The sequence below is a fragment of the Eurytemora carolleeae genome, unplaced genomic scaffold (genome assembly GCF_000591075.1).
Source record: "Eurytemora carolleeae unplaced genomic scaffold, Eaff_2.0 scaffold1458, whole genome shotgun sequence".
In the NCBI taxonomy this organism is placed as follows: domain Eukaryota; kingdom Metazoa; phylum Arthropoda; class Copepoda; order Calanoida; family Temoridae; genus Eurytemora; species Eurytemora carolleeae.
The window spans coordinates 95,444-108,912 of record NW_019397443.1 but is presented as its reverse complement, the minus strand read 5'-3'; the positions used below and the strand labels follow the sequence as shown (position 1 = coordinate 108,912).

At 34.3% G+C, this 13,469-nt stretch overlaps 3 protein-coding genes across 3 annotated transcripts; all 3 read right to left on the bottom strand.

Annotated features, from left to right (window-relative positions):
• Nucleotides 1-2,786: 2,786 nt before the first annotated feature.
• Nucleotides 2,787-4,534, bottom strand: LOC111714319 (uncharacterized). Its single transcript, XM_023489402.1, has 5 exons — nt 4,388-4,534; nt 4,151-4,325; nt 3,681-3,827; nt 3,344-3,458; nt 2,787-2,947 (listed from the first exon to the last, which is right to left on the bottom strand). The coding sequence occupies exons 1-5, from the start codon at nt 4,441-4,443 to the stop codon at nt 2,787-2,789; spliced, it is 654 nt and encodes a 217-aa protein (XP_023345170.1). The 5' UTR covers nt 4,444-4,534.
• A 1,662-nt stretch (nt 4,535-6,196) lies between these two features.
• Nucleotides 6,197-8,180, bottom strand: LOC111714320 (uncharacterized). The gene is made up of 4 exons (XM_023489403.1): nt 8,108-8,180; nt 7,871-8,045; nt 7,064-7,180; nt 6,197-6,963 (listed from the first exon to the last, which is right to left on the bottom strand). Exons 2-4 carry the CDS (start codon nt 7,872-7,874, stop codon nt 6,482-6,484), a joined length of 603 nt encoding a protein of 200 aa, XP_023345171.1. The 5' UTR covers nt 7,875-8,045; nt 8,108-8,180; the 3' UTR covers nt 6,197-6,481.
• Nucleotides 8,181-9,130: 950 nt separating this feature from the next.
• On the bottom strand, nt 9,131-12,695 carry LOC111714321 (uncharacterized). Its single transcript, XM_023489405.1, has 5 exons — nt 12,153-12,695; nt 11,916-12,090; nt 11,625-11,771; nt 10,852-10,966; nt 9,131-10,279 (listed from the first exon to the last, which is right to left on the bottom strand). Exons 1-5 carry the CDS (start codon nt 12,206-12,208, stop codon nt 9,795-9,797), a joined length of 978 nt encoding a protein of 325 aa, XP_023345173.1. The 5' UTR covers nt 12,209-12,695; the 3' UTR covers nt 9,131-9,794.
• Nucleotides 12,696-13,469: the final 774 nt, after the last annotated feature.

Below are 13,469 nucleotides of genomic sequence, written 5' to 3'. Positions count from 1 at the left end.
TGTTTAGTTAAGACTTTAATCTGTTTGTTTAGTTTTGAATGTTTAGTATTAGTATTTTGTGATTTTTTATATTTGCTGTTTATTTTTTAACCCTATCTTGTAAACCTTTGATATTTCAAACTCAGATTATTTGATTTAAAAGAATTCATAGTTTGAAATATCTAAGGTCTACAATATTTGGTTCCAATGATATAGTGATTAGAAAATTAGAGTTTGTGGCAAAGACTCAATTCCTTTAATATAAAATGCTAGTTATCCATGATACTGGAAGTTATTTAATAGTGGAGTATTTTCAATGATTTTTTATTTACTGTATATTTTTAATCTTATTCTTTTCTACAGTACATAACATTACACTGTATGTATGTGTTCTCTTAAATATGAATAACAAAGACATGATAAGTATATACTGTTCTCTACAGATTTAGGATAAGGATTTAGTGTTCTCTATATTAGTAAGATATATTTAGTGTTCTATATAGAATATTAAGGGAAGTACTAAGTATATATACGTATATAAGATTTTTTTCTTCAGATTTTTTTTTGCATTTGAACATTTTAAACAAAATTTGAAAGGTTTTTTATTAATGTTTTACGTAACTAAAACGTTAATAGTTTGAATTTTTTGCGATCTTAAAACGTTTCTGGGAAACGTTACTAGAAAAAGTTTCAGTAACGTAAAAAGTGGTTCGTTTTACGTAGCATTTACATATCAGGAAAACGAAGCCATAACGTAACGCTACCTTACATAACGTTTCTGTAACGTTCCAGAAACGAAATTTGGTTTGTCGGGACAGGCCAGACACCGTTCTTTGCAACTTTCGGGAGAGAAGCTATAGTTCCCTTCGAGTGGGTTTACCCCATACCCAAACCGGATGTTGAGAAGGATGTATCTACCTGGACAGAGACTATACAAGAAAGGTTTCAAACTGCTTATGCTGGGATGAGAGAGAGATAACAACAGACTGTGCGGAGAAATGCTCAGTATTACAAACCGATCCTGAACCAGTTCAAAATAGGCCAGTGGGTATGGATCTTTAATTCCAAGCAGTTGTGATAAACTCAGGTCATACTGGGTGGGGCCCTACAAGATTGTAAGATTAATGGCCCCAGCATTGGCTGAAGTAATTGTAGTGTACAAGCAGGGTAAACCAAGGATAGTTAACTTAGACATTCTAAAGGAGTTTAGGAGGGAAAACAATGTACACAGCTTCCCTAGTGACCCCCCCCCCCACCCCTCATTTCAAGGAGGGGATGAGATTACAGAAATTCCAAGTTCAGAGTTAGAGAGACTGATACCAGAAGAGAGCAAGAGAAAAGAGATACAGCTTGTCAAACTGAACCCCAGGAGATTATACAGGCTGACCACGGGACACAGATAACATCCAGCTGTGAAGAGGGAGATAGATTTAGATGGAGAAGATGATATGCAGGGAGAGGGGAATAGGGGGGCAGAGTACCAGCCCCCCCCCCAGTCTGGAAAATACTGGAGGATCAACCCAGCCCCAACCTTCAGGTGCAGTGCTAACCTATAGCCCGGAGAACGAGATAGATATGCAGGAGGGGGGGGAGGGGGAGTAAAGAAAGGCCAAACCGAACCTGAGGAAAACAGCCATAATGAAAAATGGAGGAAAAGGGAGGGGATCAAGAGGAGATTACAAGATGAACCAACCCAACCTACCACACCTCCATCCTTTATAGTACAATGCCAGTCTATCAGCCGGAGAACAAGATACATATGCATGAGGGGGCTGGAGGAGTGAAGAGAGGGCAAACTGAGCTGGAGAAAAACCTCCATCATGATAAATGGAGAAAGCGAGAAGGGATCAAGAGGGGAGCGAGAGATATTCCTTGGGTAAAATATGAGGAGTAAGAAGTCAGCTGGGATCAAGAGATTCAAGCCAAGAAATTCAAAGGATTGATAAATTGTATTCTGGATCGCTGTGGCTGTATGGAGAGATCAACAGAAAACCTGGTCAGTACAGTACGAATTTCACCCCTTACCCCAGCTATGAGGGTTCAACAGGCGGGAGTGATCGCAGCCCTACCAGTTCAGCCAGGACGTGCCGGTACGCCAGCGGTGCAGAGCAATCCTATCTCTCCAGCTAACGGTCAGTCAACAAGGAACACAAGGAGGCGCAACAGGTCATGGAGTAGCTCTCTGTTTCGTACAGGTCTAATGCTTCTGTTCATGTTCCTCTCTATCACAGCTACAGAGGGTTTCAAGGATTTGAGTGAAATAATTCCTCAGATGTATACACCCGACTGCAACCTCCATCCACAGATGCCTATCTACATGATGTCCGGAAAAGAGCTGTTTCCTTCCCGTGAAATGGAATTCAACTTAAACAGAAACCAAGGAGTCTGCAATATAATGGAGAGATATGTTTACAAGGCCAGAGATACAAATCAATCTGGAGTCTGTCTACAGGGAAAGTTATCAATACTAGAGGATCTACACCAAGGAGTCTGTAATATAATGGAGAGATATGTTCACAAGGTCAGAGAGACAAATCTAGCTGGAGTCTGTCTTCAGGGCAAGTGGGCAATACTAGAGATTCTACACCAACAGCCCAACGTGAGAGGCCTAATAGCTAGATGTGCCCACCAAGATCAGCATAGAGTTAAAGGTTACGATGTTGCTCTGCAACTCTTTGAGGTTATTCATTCCATACCTAGAGCTGGATATGTTCATAGAGATAAACCAGGGATTATAGATTACGATGTTGCTCATCGGCCCGTTGATATCACCAATGTTGCTGTTTTAGAACCAGGGTAGTTCAAGATTAGACTCGGGGCTGAGCCGAATACATCTGTCCATCTAAATCTCCATCTGTATCTACATCTACCACTACACCTACATCTACGTCTACAACTAAATCTGCATCTACATCTACTTCTACATCTACATCTACATCTACATCTACATCTACATCTACTTGGATGCCTATTATGTCGGAGTATCGTTAAATTTAATTGAAAGAGTACTCTCGACACCGCCCCCCCGGGGATTTGTAGCATTTTCTGTTGTAATGCTTATCATGATCTTTATTATCTATGTTATCAATATATGTCTTATCTATTTCAATGTTGCTCTAACCGGCTGATCCGGTCAGTTTGATTCACCTGTATATAAATAAATTTAGTACTACATGAACCTTCATATTATATGGACGAATAAAGAGCCTTGAGTTTTGGCTAGAAATAGAGTCAGTGAGACTATAATTAGACTTTGAGTAGCATAATCTCAGGACCTAGATTTATTACAGATATAGTTTAAACTTACAGATGCTAAATATTTTTACAAGAACAAAGTAGAAATCAAAAAGTCACTATTTCACACCTGTTTTGAGATCTACAACTGTGGTGATGATTGGGATGGGTATGTAGATAATCTGGGTTGCCAGAAACAGTTGTTTTGCAGTTTGCTCCGGCTCTAGTTCCATCATTCGGTCAAACTATATAAATGGAGATTTAAAAGCTTTTCCTTTATCTTTATTTAATCAATTACAATTTACTTTACACTTTTTTCTTCTTGCTTTAGTCTTTATTCTGGCTTGCAAAGTATTTGCATAACATTTTTAGTATGTACACAGCATGTGCCATAAGAAACAGAATATTTAATGAATAAAAGGTAAGGTTTTTTAAATTCTGATTCAACAATCATTTTAATAAACAACCTTCAGAACCATCAGCATCCTGAGGGCAGCCTGAACTATGTTTAGTCCCATCACAGTGAACCCAGCCCAGTACACACTTTTGAAAACCATAGTTCCAAGAAACATTGGTAGTTTACAGATGATGGTTGCCCAAATGGCACTGAGAGTCTAAACAAATCAACTACTTTTATACTTTTCTATTTGGCAAACTATTATTAATTTTCATTATTAAACCAATCAAGAAACATTTATAAACAAGAAAAAAAGATTAAATTGAAGGGGTTTAAACGGAGGGAGTTGTCTTAACCTCAGCCTGTTGGCCAAAAAAATGAAAAATAAACAACGAAAAATATAAAAAAATAAGATACCATGCAGTTATGTCAACAATGGGTGAAACTGAAGGGACTATCTTTAACTATATTTAGGCTAATAAAAATTTCAAAGTAAAAAAAAGACCAATCAGTTTATCAGAGTGTTTTGTAAAAACTTACCCATAAAGAGATGAGTAAATTGAACATCTCCACAATGTAGTAGTTAATGATAAAGATGATGTTCAGTTTGGCAAATGGTACAGAGTTCCTGTAGAGTCTGATAACACCAGCTGAAAGGTTGGAAAAGATTGAGGGGACCAGAAAAGCCAAAGCCATTAAAGGTTCCCAGGATAAGCTTAGAAATAAAGAACATCATTTTAAAATTAATTACCAATATTATTACAAATACTCTTTTACCTTTCAACATTGCAATCATCAAGAGCTTCCTGACTTGATTTGTTCGAGGAGTTCATTTTGTTAGAGAGAACTTTAAAGGACTGTTTACCTATTGAAAAGCTATACTACATGTAGATACTAATATTTTTCAGTAAAGATGCTATTTTATTTAAGGTTGTATATAGTTTAAGTTTAATCTGGTTGAAATATATCAATCTGCAAGAGTGGTTAGAGTTTTATAATGGAATGGGATAATGTCGATTGTTCACTTCATTTGAACTGGTGAACTAAATTCTTGCAAAAGAATCTCATATATGTACTTTTACAGTATTTGCTACAGTAAAAAAGGACCTTTATTTTTCACACAAAAAAATAATGTAAAAGGGCCACATTGATTCAATTTATAGAAAACTGTTCGAAGGAATAAGTTTACATATTTTATTTTCTTACTAAGTAGTCAACATTGCAATTAAGACAGAAGATAAAGGTTTTCCCAATTCTGAAAATTATGGTAATGTTTACTTCAAAATATTTAAATAATCCTTTTAGGGGAAAAAGTAAAACTTCCATCTGTGAACTCTCATTTTGCTCTGCAAATATAACTGAAAATAGTTGTCATTTAAGGGCCTGGTAAGATAGTTAAAATAGTTGAACTGAAACTGCAGTATTTTAGAGATTAATTTTAGGATTCATTAGATACCAATCAGGAATTTTACGTTTTTAGTAAAAATGGCAATGCCTGACTCACAATGGTAAACTTAATAGTTTTCTCTGATCATGTATTAACTAGAAAAATCAAAGATTATGACTTTGAGAACAGGTTATTTCCAATTTTGTAAGTCTAAATAATATTTGGCAATTAGCATTATTATCATTATTATTATTTTTAAGTTAAAGGTCCACATTATCAAGATAGTGAATGTATTTATAATCTATATTCTGTTGAGAATTATCTGGAAAATGCAAAAGATATTTTTTCGATCAGATTATTGTAGGTTTATCAACTTTTAGTTTCTTTTATTTATATGTTCTCGATATACTGTTTCCCAGGGCTACAAATTCATCAGGAGAAAATTAGGTTTTCCAATTTTTCCAGATAAAAGTCATACAGGACATTCCTTGAAACTGTTAAGAATTGATCCTGAATATTTGCATTAAGTCTTAAGACAGTAAGGAAAGTTTCTGCCAAAAATTTATTTACAAAAGCTTTTGATGGTTTATCATTCTTTACAGCTTTAGGGAAGGTTCTGTAAGCCCTTTACAGGTCCAAGTTGATCCATAAATTAAATAGAGACAATAGAGAGAATCCGGAGGCCGCGATTTAAAAGCTTGGGCTCGAGTCCTAATTCCTTAAACCCCACTTTAAGACCCAATCTTCGAGCCAACTCTAGCAACAGCTTGTGTCACATGATTGACAGCTGAAAGATATTCAGCTCGATTTAAGGAGTTAAGCCCAATGAAAATATAACCGACCTTGATTGGTTTTAGTGGAGAACAAGACTCAATGTTGGGTCTTGTTCTAATAAAAACTGGGAATGCGCCAATTCCTAACATGAAAATCCGCCAAATGGAATATTAAACCGGTTTTTTAAATTCAACTCTGTGGAAAATTAGATGCAGCTTTAATCCAAAAGCTCAAGCCGTAAATAAGGTCCAACGACAGCTTAGGCCCCAGCCGTATTTCCCCGACTTTTTAAATCACGGGCTCTGGCAAGCTATTATTTGATGACACAAATATTCTGTTTTGATTAGTTATCTCTACCTTAGTTCTTAAGCATAATTTCAAGTGAACTTCAAATTCCATGTAAAGATGGCAATGCTGGACTCACTTTGGTACCCTTAACAGCTTTGTCTGATCAAGCATTGATTAGAAATCAACTTTGAAAACAGATTATTTTCAAATGTGGGTTCTTTACAAATGTGATTTTCGCAATTCTACTGTGCAGGGAAAAATATAAAGCATATAACTGTTTGAAATAAACAATTTCAAAGTTTAAAAAAAACTGACAATTTAATCCACATTATTGATAAGATAAAGGTTTCAATGGTACCCTTTTAAATTGGCCATTGCCATCTTAGCATGTAAGCGAGACTGAAATTTTTCGGACAGTCTCTTTAAGCAATTGCAGAAACCCTGTTATTTCTTCCAAACATTTGCCTTAAATTAAAAGATGAAAATTCTAGATTATCTCTTTTAATTCTCAGAACTTGCTTGAAGTGGTTCAATGCATTCTCATTTTTGGAAAGCATGAGCTGAACACTTGCTATGATGTAGAGGGTAGCCAAGGGCAGGGATACTTGTCTGTTCCATGGAGAGATGAGGGAATGGATTACAATGAATACTATTACAAGCAGTGTCATCACTAGCGTTCCAAAAATCAGTTTCTTCAGGCTGATCAGATTCTGCTGAGGAGTACTGATTTCATGAGGGATTATCAGACCATGCTTGTTCTTCAGATACAGAGTGTTAAAGGTATATGCAAATACTGTGGCAAGAAGTGCAAGAATGATATTGGCAGCATTTAGATACAAGCCAATAGGATTTCCAGAGGATGGTTGTGCCCCAGTTAGGTACCCAAGATAGCCAGGAATAAACCCTTAACATTGAACTTTGTATTTATAGATATAGCTTAAATTCAAGGGTGTTAAATATTTTTATGAGAACAACATATAAATCAAAAAGTCACTATTTCACACCTGTTTTGAGATCTACAACTGTGTTGATGATGGTGATGGGTATGTAGATAATCTGGGTTGCCAGAATCAGTTGCTTTGCAGTTTGCTCTGGTTCTAGTTCCATCATTTGGTCAAACTCTATACATTGAGATTTAATAGCTTTTCCTTTATCATTATTTCATCAATGATAATTTACACTTTTTTTCTTCTCTTAATCTCAGCTCAGCAATAAGATTTTAAAAGCTTGAACCAGAGTAAACCTGGTCTTTGTATTTGCTGAGACCCAAGTAAAGCACAAGGCAAGACCCAGGTTTTGGATGGCCTTAAGTTTAGTTTTCTCTCTTTATGGCTCGAATCTTCAGAAGCTGGTAATCGTAAATTTTGAAAAATCTTTTATACTTGTACATTTAAAATCTTGGGAATTATTTTTGGTGTCAAATTTTATTAAATATATAAAATAAACATACTATGAAAATAATGTGTCTACAGAAAGTTTGAAATTTTGAAATTTACATCTCCTTGTCACAGCTGATCTGACAGCCTTCTGTCTGCCTTAGAGAGAAAGCTTGCTAAGAAGTCTCTCATTGGTTGAATCAGAACAAATCCTGACTTGGGTTCTATCTAAGCCCAAGTTTAGGTTTTCTTTGGGTTTAAGCTTTTAAAATCTCATCTCTGGTTTAGTAAAATGGGAATAGATCAAATGCCTAATTTCAAAACAGTTCTGTCAACAACAGGTGAAGCTGAGGGGCCTATCCAACTATACTTAGGCTAGATTTCAAAGTAAAAAAAAGACCAATTAGTTTATCAGAGTGTCTTGTAAAAACTTACCCATAAAGAGATAAGGAAATTGAACATCTCCACAATGAAGTAGTTGATGATAAAGATGATGTTCAGTTTGGCAAATGGAACAGAGTTCCTGTAGAGTCTGATAACACAAGCTGAAAAGTTGGAAAAGATTGAGGGGACCAGAAAAGCCAAAGCCATGAAACGTTCCAAGGATAAGCTTAAAAATAAAGAAGATCATTTTAAAAATAGTTACCAATATTAATACAAATATTCCTTTACCTTTCAACATTGCAGTCGTCAAGAGTGTCCTGACTTGATTTGTTCGAGGAGTTCATTTGTGACAGAGAACTTTAAAAGACTGTTTACCTATTGAAAAGCTGTACTACATGAAAATACTAATATTTTTCGGTACTGATGCAATTTTATTTAAGGTTGTATATAGTTAAGTTTAATCTGGTTGAAATATTCAATCTATGAAAATGGTTAGAGTTTTATAATGAAAGGGGATAATGTCGATTGTTCACTTCATTTGAACTGATGAACTAAATTCTTGCAAAAGAATCTCATATATGTACTTTTACAGTATTTGCTACAGTAAAACAAGGACCTTTATTTTTCCCACAAAAAAAATAATGTAAAAGGGCCACATTGATTCAATTTATAGAAAACTGTTCAAAGGAATAAGTTTACATATTTTCATCTTCTTGCTAGGTAGTCAACAATGCAATTAAGAGAGAAGATAAAGGTTTTCCCAATTCTGAAAATTATGGTAATGTTTACTTCAAAATACCTAAACAATCCTTTTAGGGGAAAAAGAGATAAAATTTCCATCTGTGAACTCTCATTTTGCTCTGCAAATAAAAGTGAAAATAGTTGTTATTTAAGGGCCTGGTAAGATAGTTTAAATAGTTGAACTAAAACTGCAGTATTTTAGAGATTAATTTTAGGATTCATTAGATACCAATCAGACATTTAACTTTTTTTGTAAAAATGGCAATACCTGACTCAAAATGGTAAACTTAATAGTTTTCTCTGATCAAGTATTAGTTAGAAGTCAAAGATTATGATTTTGAAAACAGGTTATTTTCAATTTTGTAAGGCCAACAATATTTAGCAATTAACATTATTATCATTATTATTATTTTAAAGTTGAAGGTATTAAGATAGTGAATGTATCTATCATCTATATTCTGTCAAGAATTATCTAGAAAACGCAAAAGATATTTTTTTGATCAGATTATTGTAGGTTTATCAACTTTTAGTTTCTTTTATTCATGTGTTCAGGATATACTGTTTTCCCATTACTACAAATTCATCAGAAGAAAATTAGAGTTTCCAATTTTTCCTGATAAAGGTCTTACAGGACCTTTCCTGAAACTGTTAAGAATTGATCTGGAATTATTGCATTAAGTCTTTTTTCAGTTGAGAAAATTTCTGCCATTAATTTACAAAAGCTTTTAATGGTTTATCATAGCTTCAGGGAAGGTTTTGTAAGCCCTTTACAGTTCCAAATTGATCCCAAAATTAAATAGAGACAATAGAGAGAATCCTGGCAAGCTATTATCCAATGACAAATACGTTCCGTTTTGATCAGTTACCTCTACCTTAGTCCTTAAGGTGACTAAAAGCATAATTTCAAGTGACCTTCAAATTCCATGTAAAGATTGCAATGCTTGACTCACTTTGGTACCCTTAACAGCTTTGTCTGATCAAGCTTTGATTAGAAATCAACTTTGAAAACAGATTATTTTCAATTGTGGGTTCTTTACAAAAGTGATTTGCACATTTATACTGTGCAGGGAAAAATATGAAGCATACAATATTTAGAAATACACTTTTTGAGTTTTTAAAAAATTGACAATTTAATCCACATTATTAATAAGTTAAAGGTTTCAATGGTACCCTTGTGAATTGGCCGTTGCCATCTTAGCTTGGAAGCGAGACTGAAATTTTGCTGACAGTATCTTTAAGCAATTGCAGAAACCCTGTTTCTTTTTCCAAATATTTGCCTTGGATTAAAAGATGAAAATTCTAGATTATCTCTTTCAATTCTCAGAACTTGCTTACAGTGGTTCCATGCATTTACATTTTTGGCAAGCATGAGTTGAACACTGGCTAGAATGTTGAAGAGGATAGCCCAGGGCAGGGACTGTTGTCTGTTACAAGGAGGTATTAAAAATTTGATTAAAATGAGTCCTATTATAAGCAGTGTCATCACTAGTGCTCCCAAAATCAGTTTCTTCAGGCTGATCAGATTCTGCTGAGGAGTACCGATTTCATGTCGGATTATCAGAGCATGCTTGTTATTCAGATACAGAGTGTTAAAGGTATATGCAAATACTGTGGCAAGAAGTGCAAGAATGATATTGGCAGCAATTAGATACAAGGTAATAGGATGTCCAAAGGATGGTTGTGCCCCAGTTAGGTATCCAAGATAGCCAGGAATAAACTCTAAACATTGAACTTTGAATTTATAGATATAGCTTAAACTCAAGGGTGTTAAATATTTTTATGAGAACAAAGTAGCAATTAAAAATTCACTTTTTCACACCAGGGGTCCATATAATTCCTTTTTCAATCCCATTTGGGATTGACAAATTTGAAAGAAATGGGGGCAAATTTTTTAAAAGGGGGCAAATTTTTAAAAATGATAATTTAAAAAAAAATGGGGGCATTTTTATTTAATTGGGGGCATTTTTTTTTAATTGGAGGCAAATGGGGGTAAATGTGCTAGTGGAATTTGAAAAAAAAATTTCATTTTTTTTAAATTGGGGGCAAGCGGGCAAATGTGTTAGTGGATTTTAAAATGTTTTTTTAATTGAGGGCATTTTTTTTAAATGGGGGCATTTTTTTCAAATTGGGTGCAATGGGGGCAAATGTGTTAGTGGAATTAGAAAATGTTTTTTTAATTGGGGGCATTTTTTTTAAAATGGGGGATTTTTTTTTAAGTTTGGGGCAAAAAATTATTTTGGGATCGAGAAAATCAGCTATTGTGGGGAATTATATGGACCCCTGTTTCACACCTCTTTTGAGATCTACAACTGTGTTGATGATGGTGATGGGTATGTAGATAATCTGGGTTGCCAGAAACAGTTGTTTTGCAGTTTTCTCCGGTTCTAGTTCCATCATTTGGTCAAACTATATACAATGAGATTTAAAAGCTTTTCCTTCATTATTATTTCATCAATTACAATTTACTTTACACTTTTTTTTCTTGTTTCAGTCTCAGTTTAGAGATGAGATTTTAAAAGCTTGAACCAGAGTAAAACCTGGTCTTTGTGTTTGCTGAGACCCAAGTAAAGCACAAGCCAAGACCCAGGTTTTGGATGGCCTTAAGTTTTGTTTTCTCTCTTTATGGCTCGAGTCTTCAGAAGCTGATGATCGTAAATTTTGAAAAATCTTTTAAAATCTCGGGAATTATTTCTGGTGTCAAATTTTATTGAATATATAAAATAAACATTCTATGAAAATAATGTATCTACAGAAAGTTTGAAATTTTGAAATTTACATCTCCTTGTCACAGCTGATCTGACGGCATTCTGTCTGCCTTAGAGAGAAAGCTTTCTAAACAGTCTCTCATTGGTTGAATCAGAACAAATCCTGATTTGGGTTCTATCTAAGCCCGAGTTTAGATTTTATTTGGGTTTAAGCTTTTAAAATCTCATCTCTGGTTTACAAAGTATTTGCATAATATTTAGAGTATGTCCAAAGCATCTGCCATTAGAACCTGAATATTTAATGAATAAAAGGTAAGGTTTCTTTAAATTCTGATTCAACTATCGATTTAATAAACAACCTTCAGAACTATCAGCATCCTGAGGGCAGCCTGAACTATGTTCAATCCCATCATGGTGAACACAGCCCATTCCATACTTTTGAAAACCATAGTTCCAAGAAACATTGGTAGTTTACAGATGATGGTTGCCCAAATGGCACCAAGAGCCTAAACAATTCAACTACTTAAATGCTTTTCTATTTTGCAAACTGATGTTATTTTAGTAAACTTAAAATATTTTAATAAATTATCAAATTAATTGTTAATTGTTAGTCCAATTAGTATTTTAACGTGTTTTGAAAAAAAACTAACCCCTAAAGAGATAAGGAAATTGAACATCTCCACAATGTAGTAGTTGATGATAAAGATGATGTTCAGTTTGGCAAATGGAACAGAGTTCCTGTAGAGTCTGATAACACCAGCTGAAAGGTTGGAAAAGATTGAGGGGACCAGAAAAGCCAAAGCCATGAAAGGTTCCCAGGATAAGCTTAAAAATAAAGAACATCATTTTTAAAATAATTACCAATATTATTACAAATATTCCTTTACCTTTCAACATTGCAGTCATCAAGAGCGTCCTGACTTGATTTGTTCGAGGAGTTCATTTTGTTAGAGAGAACTTTAAAGGACTGTTTACTTATTGAAAAGTTATGTATAGATACTAATATTTTCAGTAAAGATGCTGTTCAATTTAAGGTTGTATATAGTTTAAGTTTAATCTGGTTGAAATATATCAATCTACAAGAGTGGTTAGAGTTTATAAAGAAAGGGGATAATGTCAATTGTTAACTTCATTTGAACCGATGAACTAAATGCTTGCAAAAGAATCTCATATATGTACTTTTACAGTATTTGGTACAGTAAAAAAAACCTTTAGTTTCCCCACAAAAAAAGAATGGAAAAGGACCACATTGATGCAATTTATAGAAAACTGTTCGGAGGAATAAGTTTACATATTTTCTTTTCTTACCAAGTAGTCAACATTGCAATTAAGACAGAAGATAAAGGTTTTCCCAATTCTGGAAAGTATGGTAATGTTTACTTCAAAATACGTAAACAATCCTTTTAGTGGAAAATGAGATAAAATTTCCATCTGTGAACTCTCATTTTGCTCTGCAAATATAACTGAAAATAGTTGTCATTAATGGGCGCCTGGTAAGATAGTTAAAATAGTTGAACTGAAACTGCAGTATTTTAAAGATTAATTTTAGGATTCAGTAGATACCAATCTGACATTTTACTTTTTTTTGTAAAAATGGCAATACCTGACTCACAATGGGACCCTTTAAAGCTTTGTCTGATCAAGTATTAATTAGAAATTAAAGATTATGACTTTGAATAAACCCCCCTCCCTCCCCTTTACAAAAAAGTATAAAAGGCGCTCCTGTGCTAGGCCCAAAGCATGGTGTGTATCTTACCCAGAGAACCTTTCTGGAATTCACTGCTTTGATCTAGGTTATAAAAGTTACTTATTTTTTGTGTTCTCCCTTCAAGAATTTTCTGTCCCTTTTCACCCCTTAGTTTGTAAATTTTTATTTTTGATTTGCCAAATAATTGTTTTTAATAAACTGGGCTCAGTAACATCTAGCCATATAACATTTCCCAATATAACTTTCGCCATATAACAACTCGCCATATAACAACTCGCCTAAGTAACAACTCGCCTAAGTAACATTTCGCCATATAACAACTCGCCTATATATTAATTTTTAAATTAATAATTGTAGTGTAAATGAAATTATACCAGAAAATGCATGAATCAAAAACCAAAAATCCGCAAATACAGTTATTCCAACAATGTCGGGAGTACTGCACGCATCTAAAGTTACAACTCAGCGGGGGAAACCATCTTTGGTGGACACAAAC

Coding starts and splice junctions, on each gene's coding strand:
- LOC111714321 (XM_023489405.1), bottom strand. CDS start 12,208: ATGAACTCCTCGAACAAATCAAGTCAGGACGCTCTTGATGACTGCAAT. Junction 12,091..12,152: donor GATGACTGCAATGTTGAAAG/GTAAAGGAATAT, acceptor TTTATTTTTAAG/CTTATCCTGGGAACCTTTCA. Junction 10,280..10,851: donor AGTTGTAGATCTCAAAAGAG/GTGTGAAACAGG, acceptor TTCAATGTTTAG/AGTTTATTCCTGGCTATCTT.
- LOC111714320 (XM_023489403.1), bottom strand. Junction 6,964..7,063: donor AGTTGTAGATCTCAAAACAG/GTGTGAAATAGT, acceptor TTCAATGTTAAG/GGTTTATTCCTGGCTATCTT.
- LOC111714319 (XM_023489402.1), bottom strand. CDS start 4,443: ATGAACTCCTCGAACAAATCAAGTCAGGAAGCTCTTGATGATTGCAAT. Junction 3,459..3,680: donor GGATGCTGATGGTTCTGAAG/GTTGTTTATTAA, acceptor CCATTTATATAG/TTTGACCGAATGATGGAACT. Junction 2,948..3,343: donor AGTTGTAGATCTCAAAACAG/GTGTGAAATAGT, acceptor CCGACATAATAG/GCATCCAAGTAGATGTAGAT.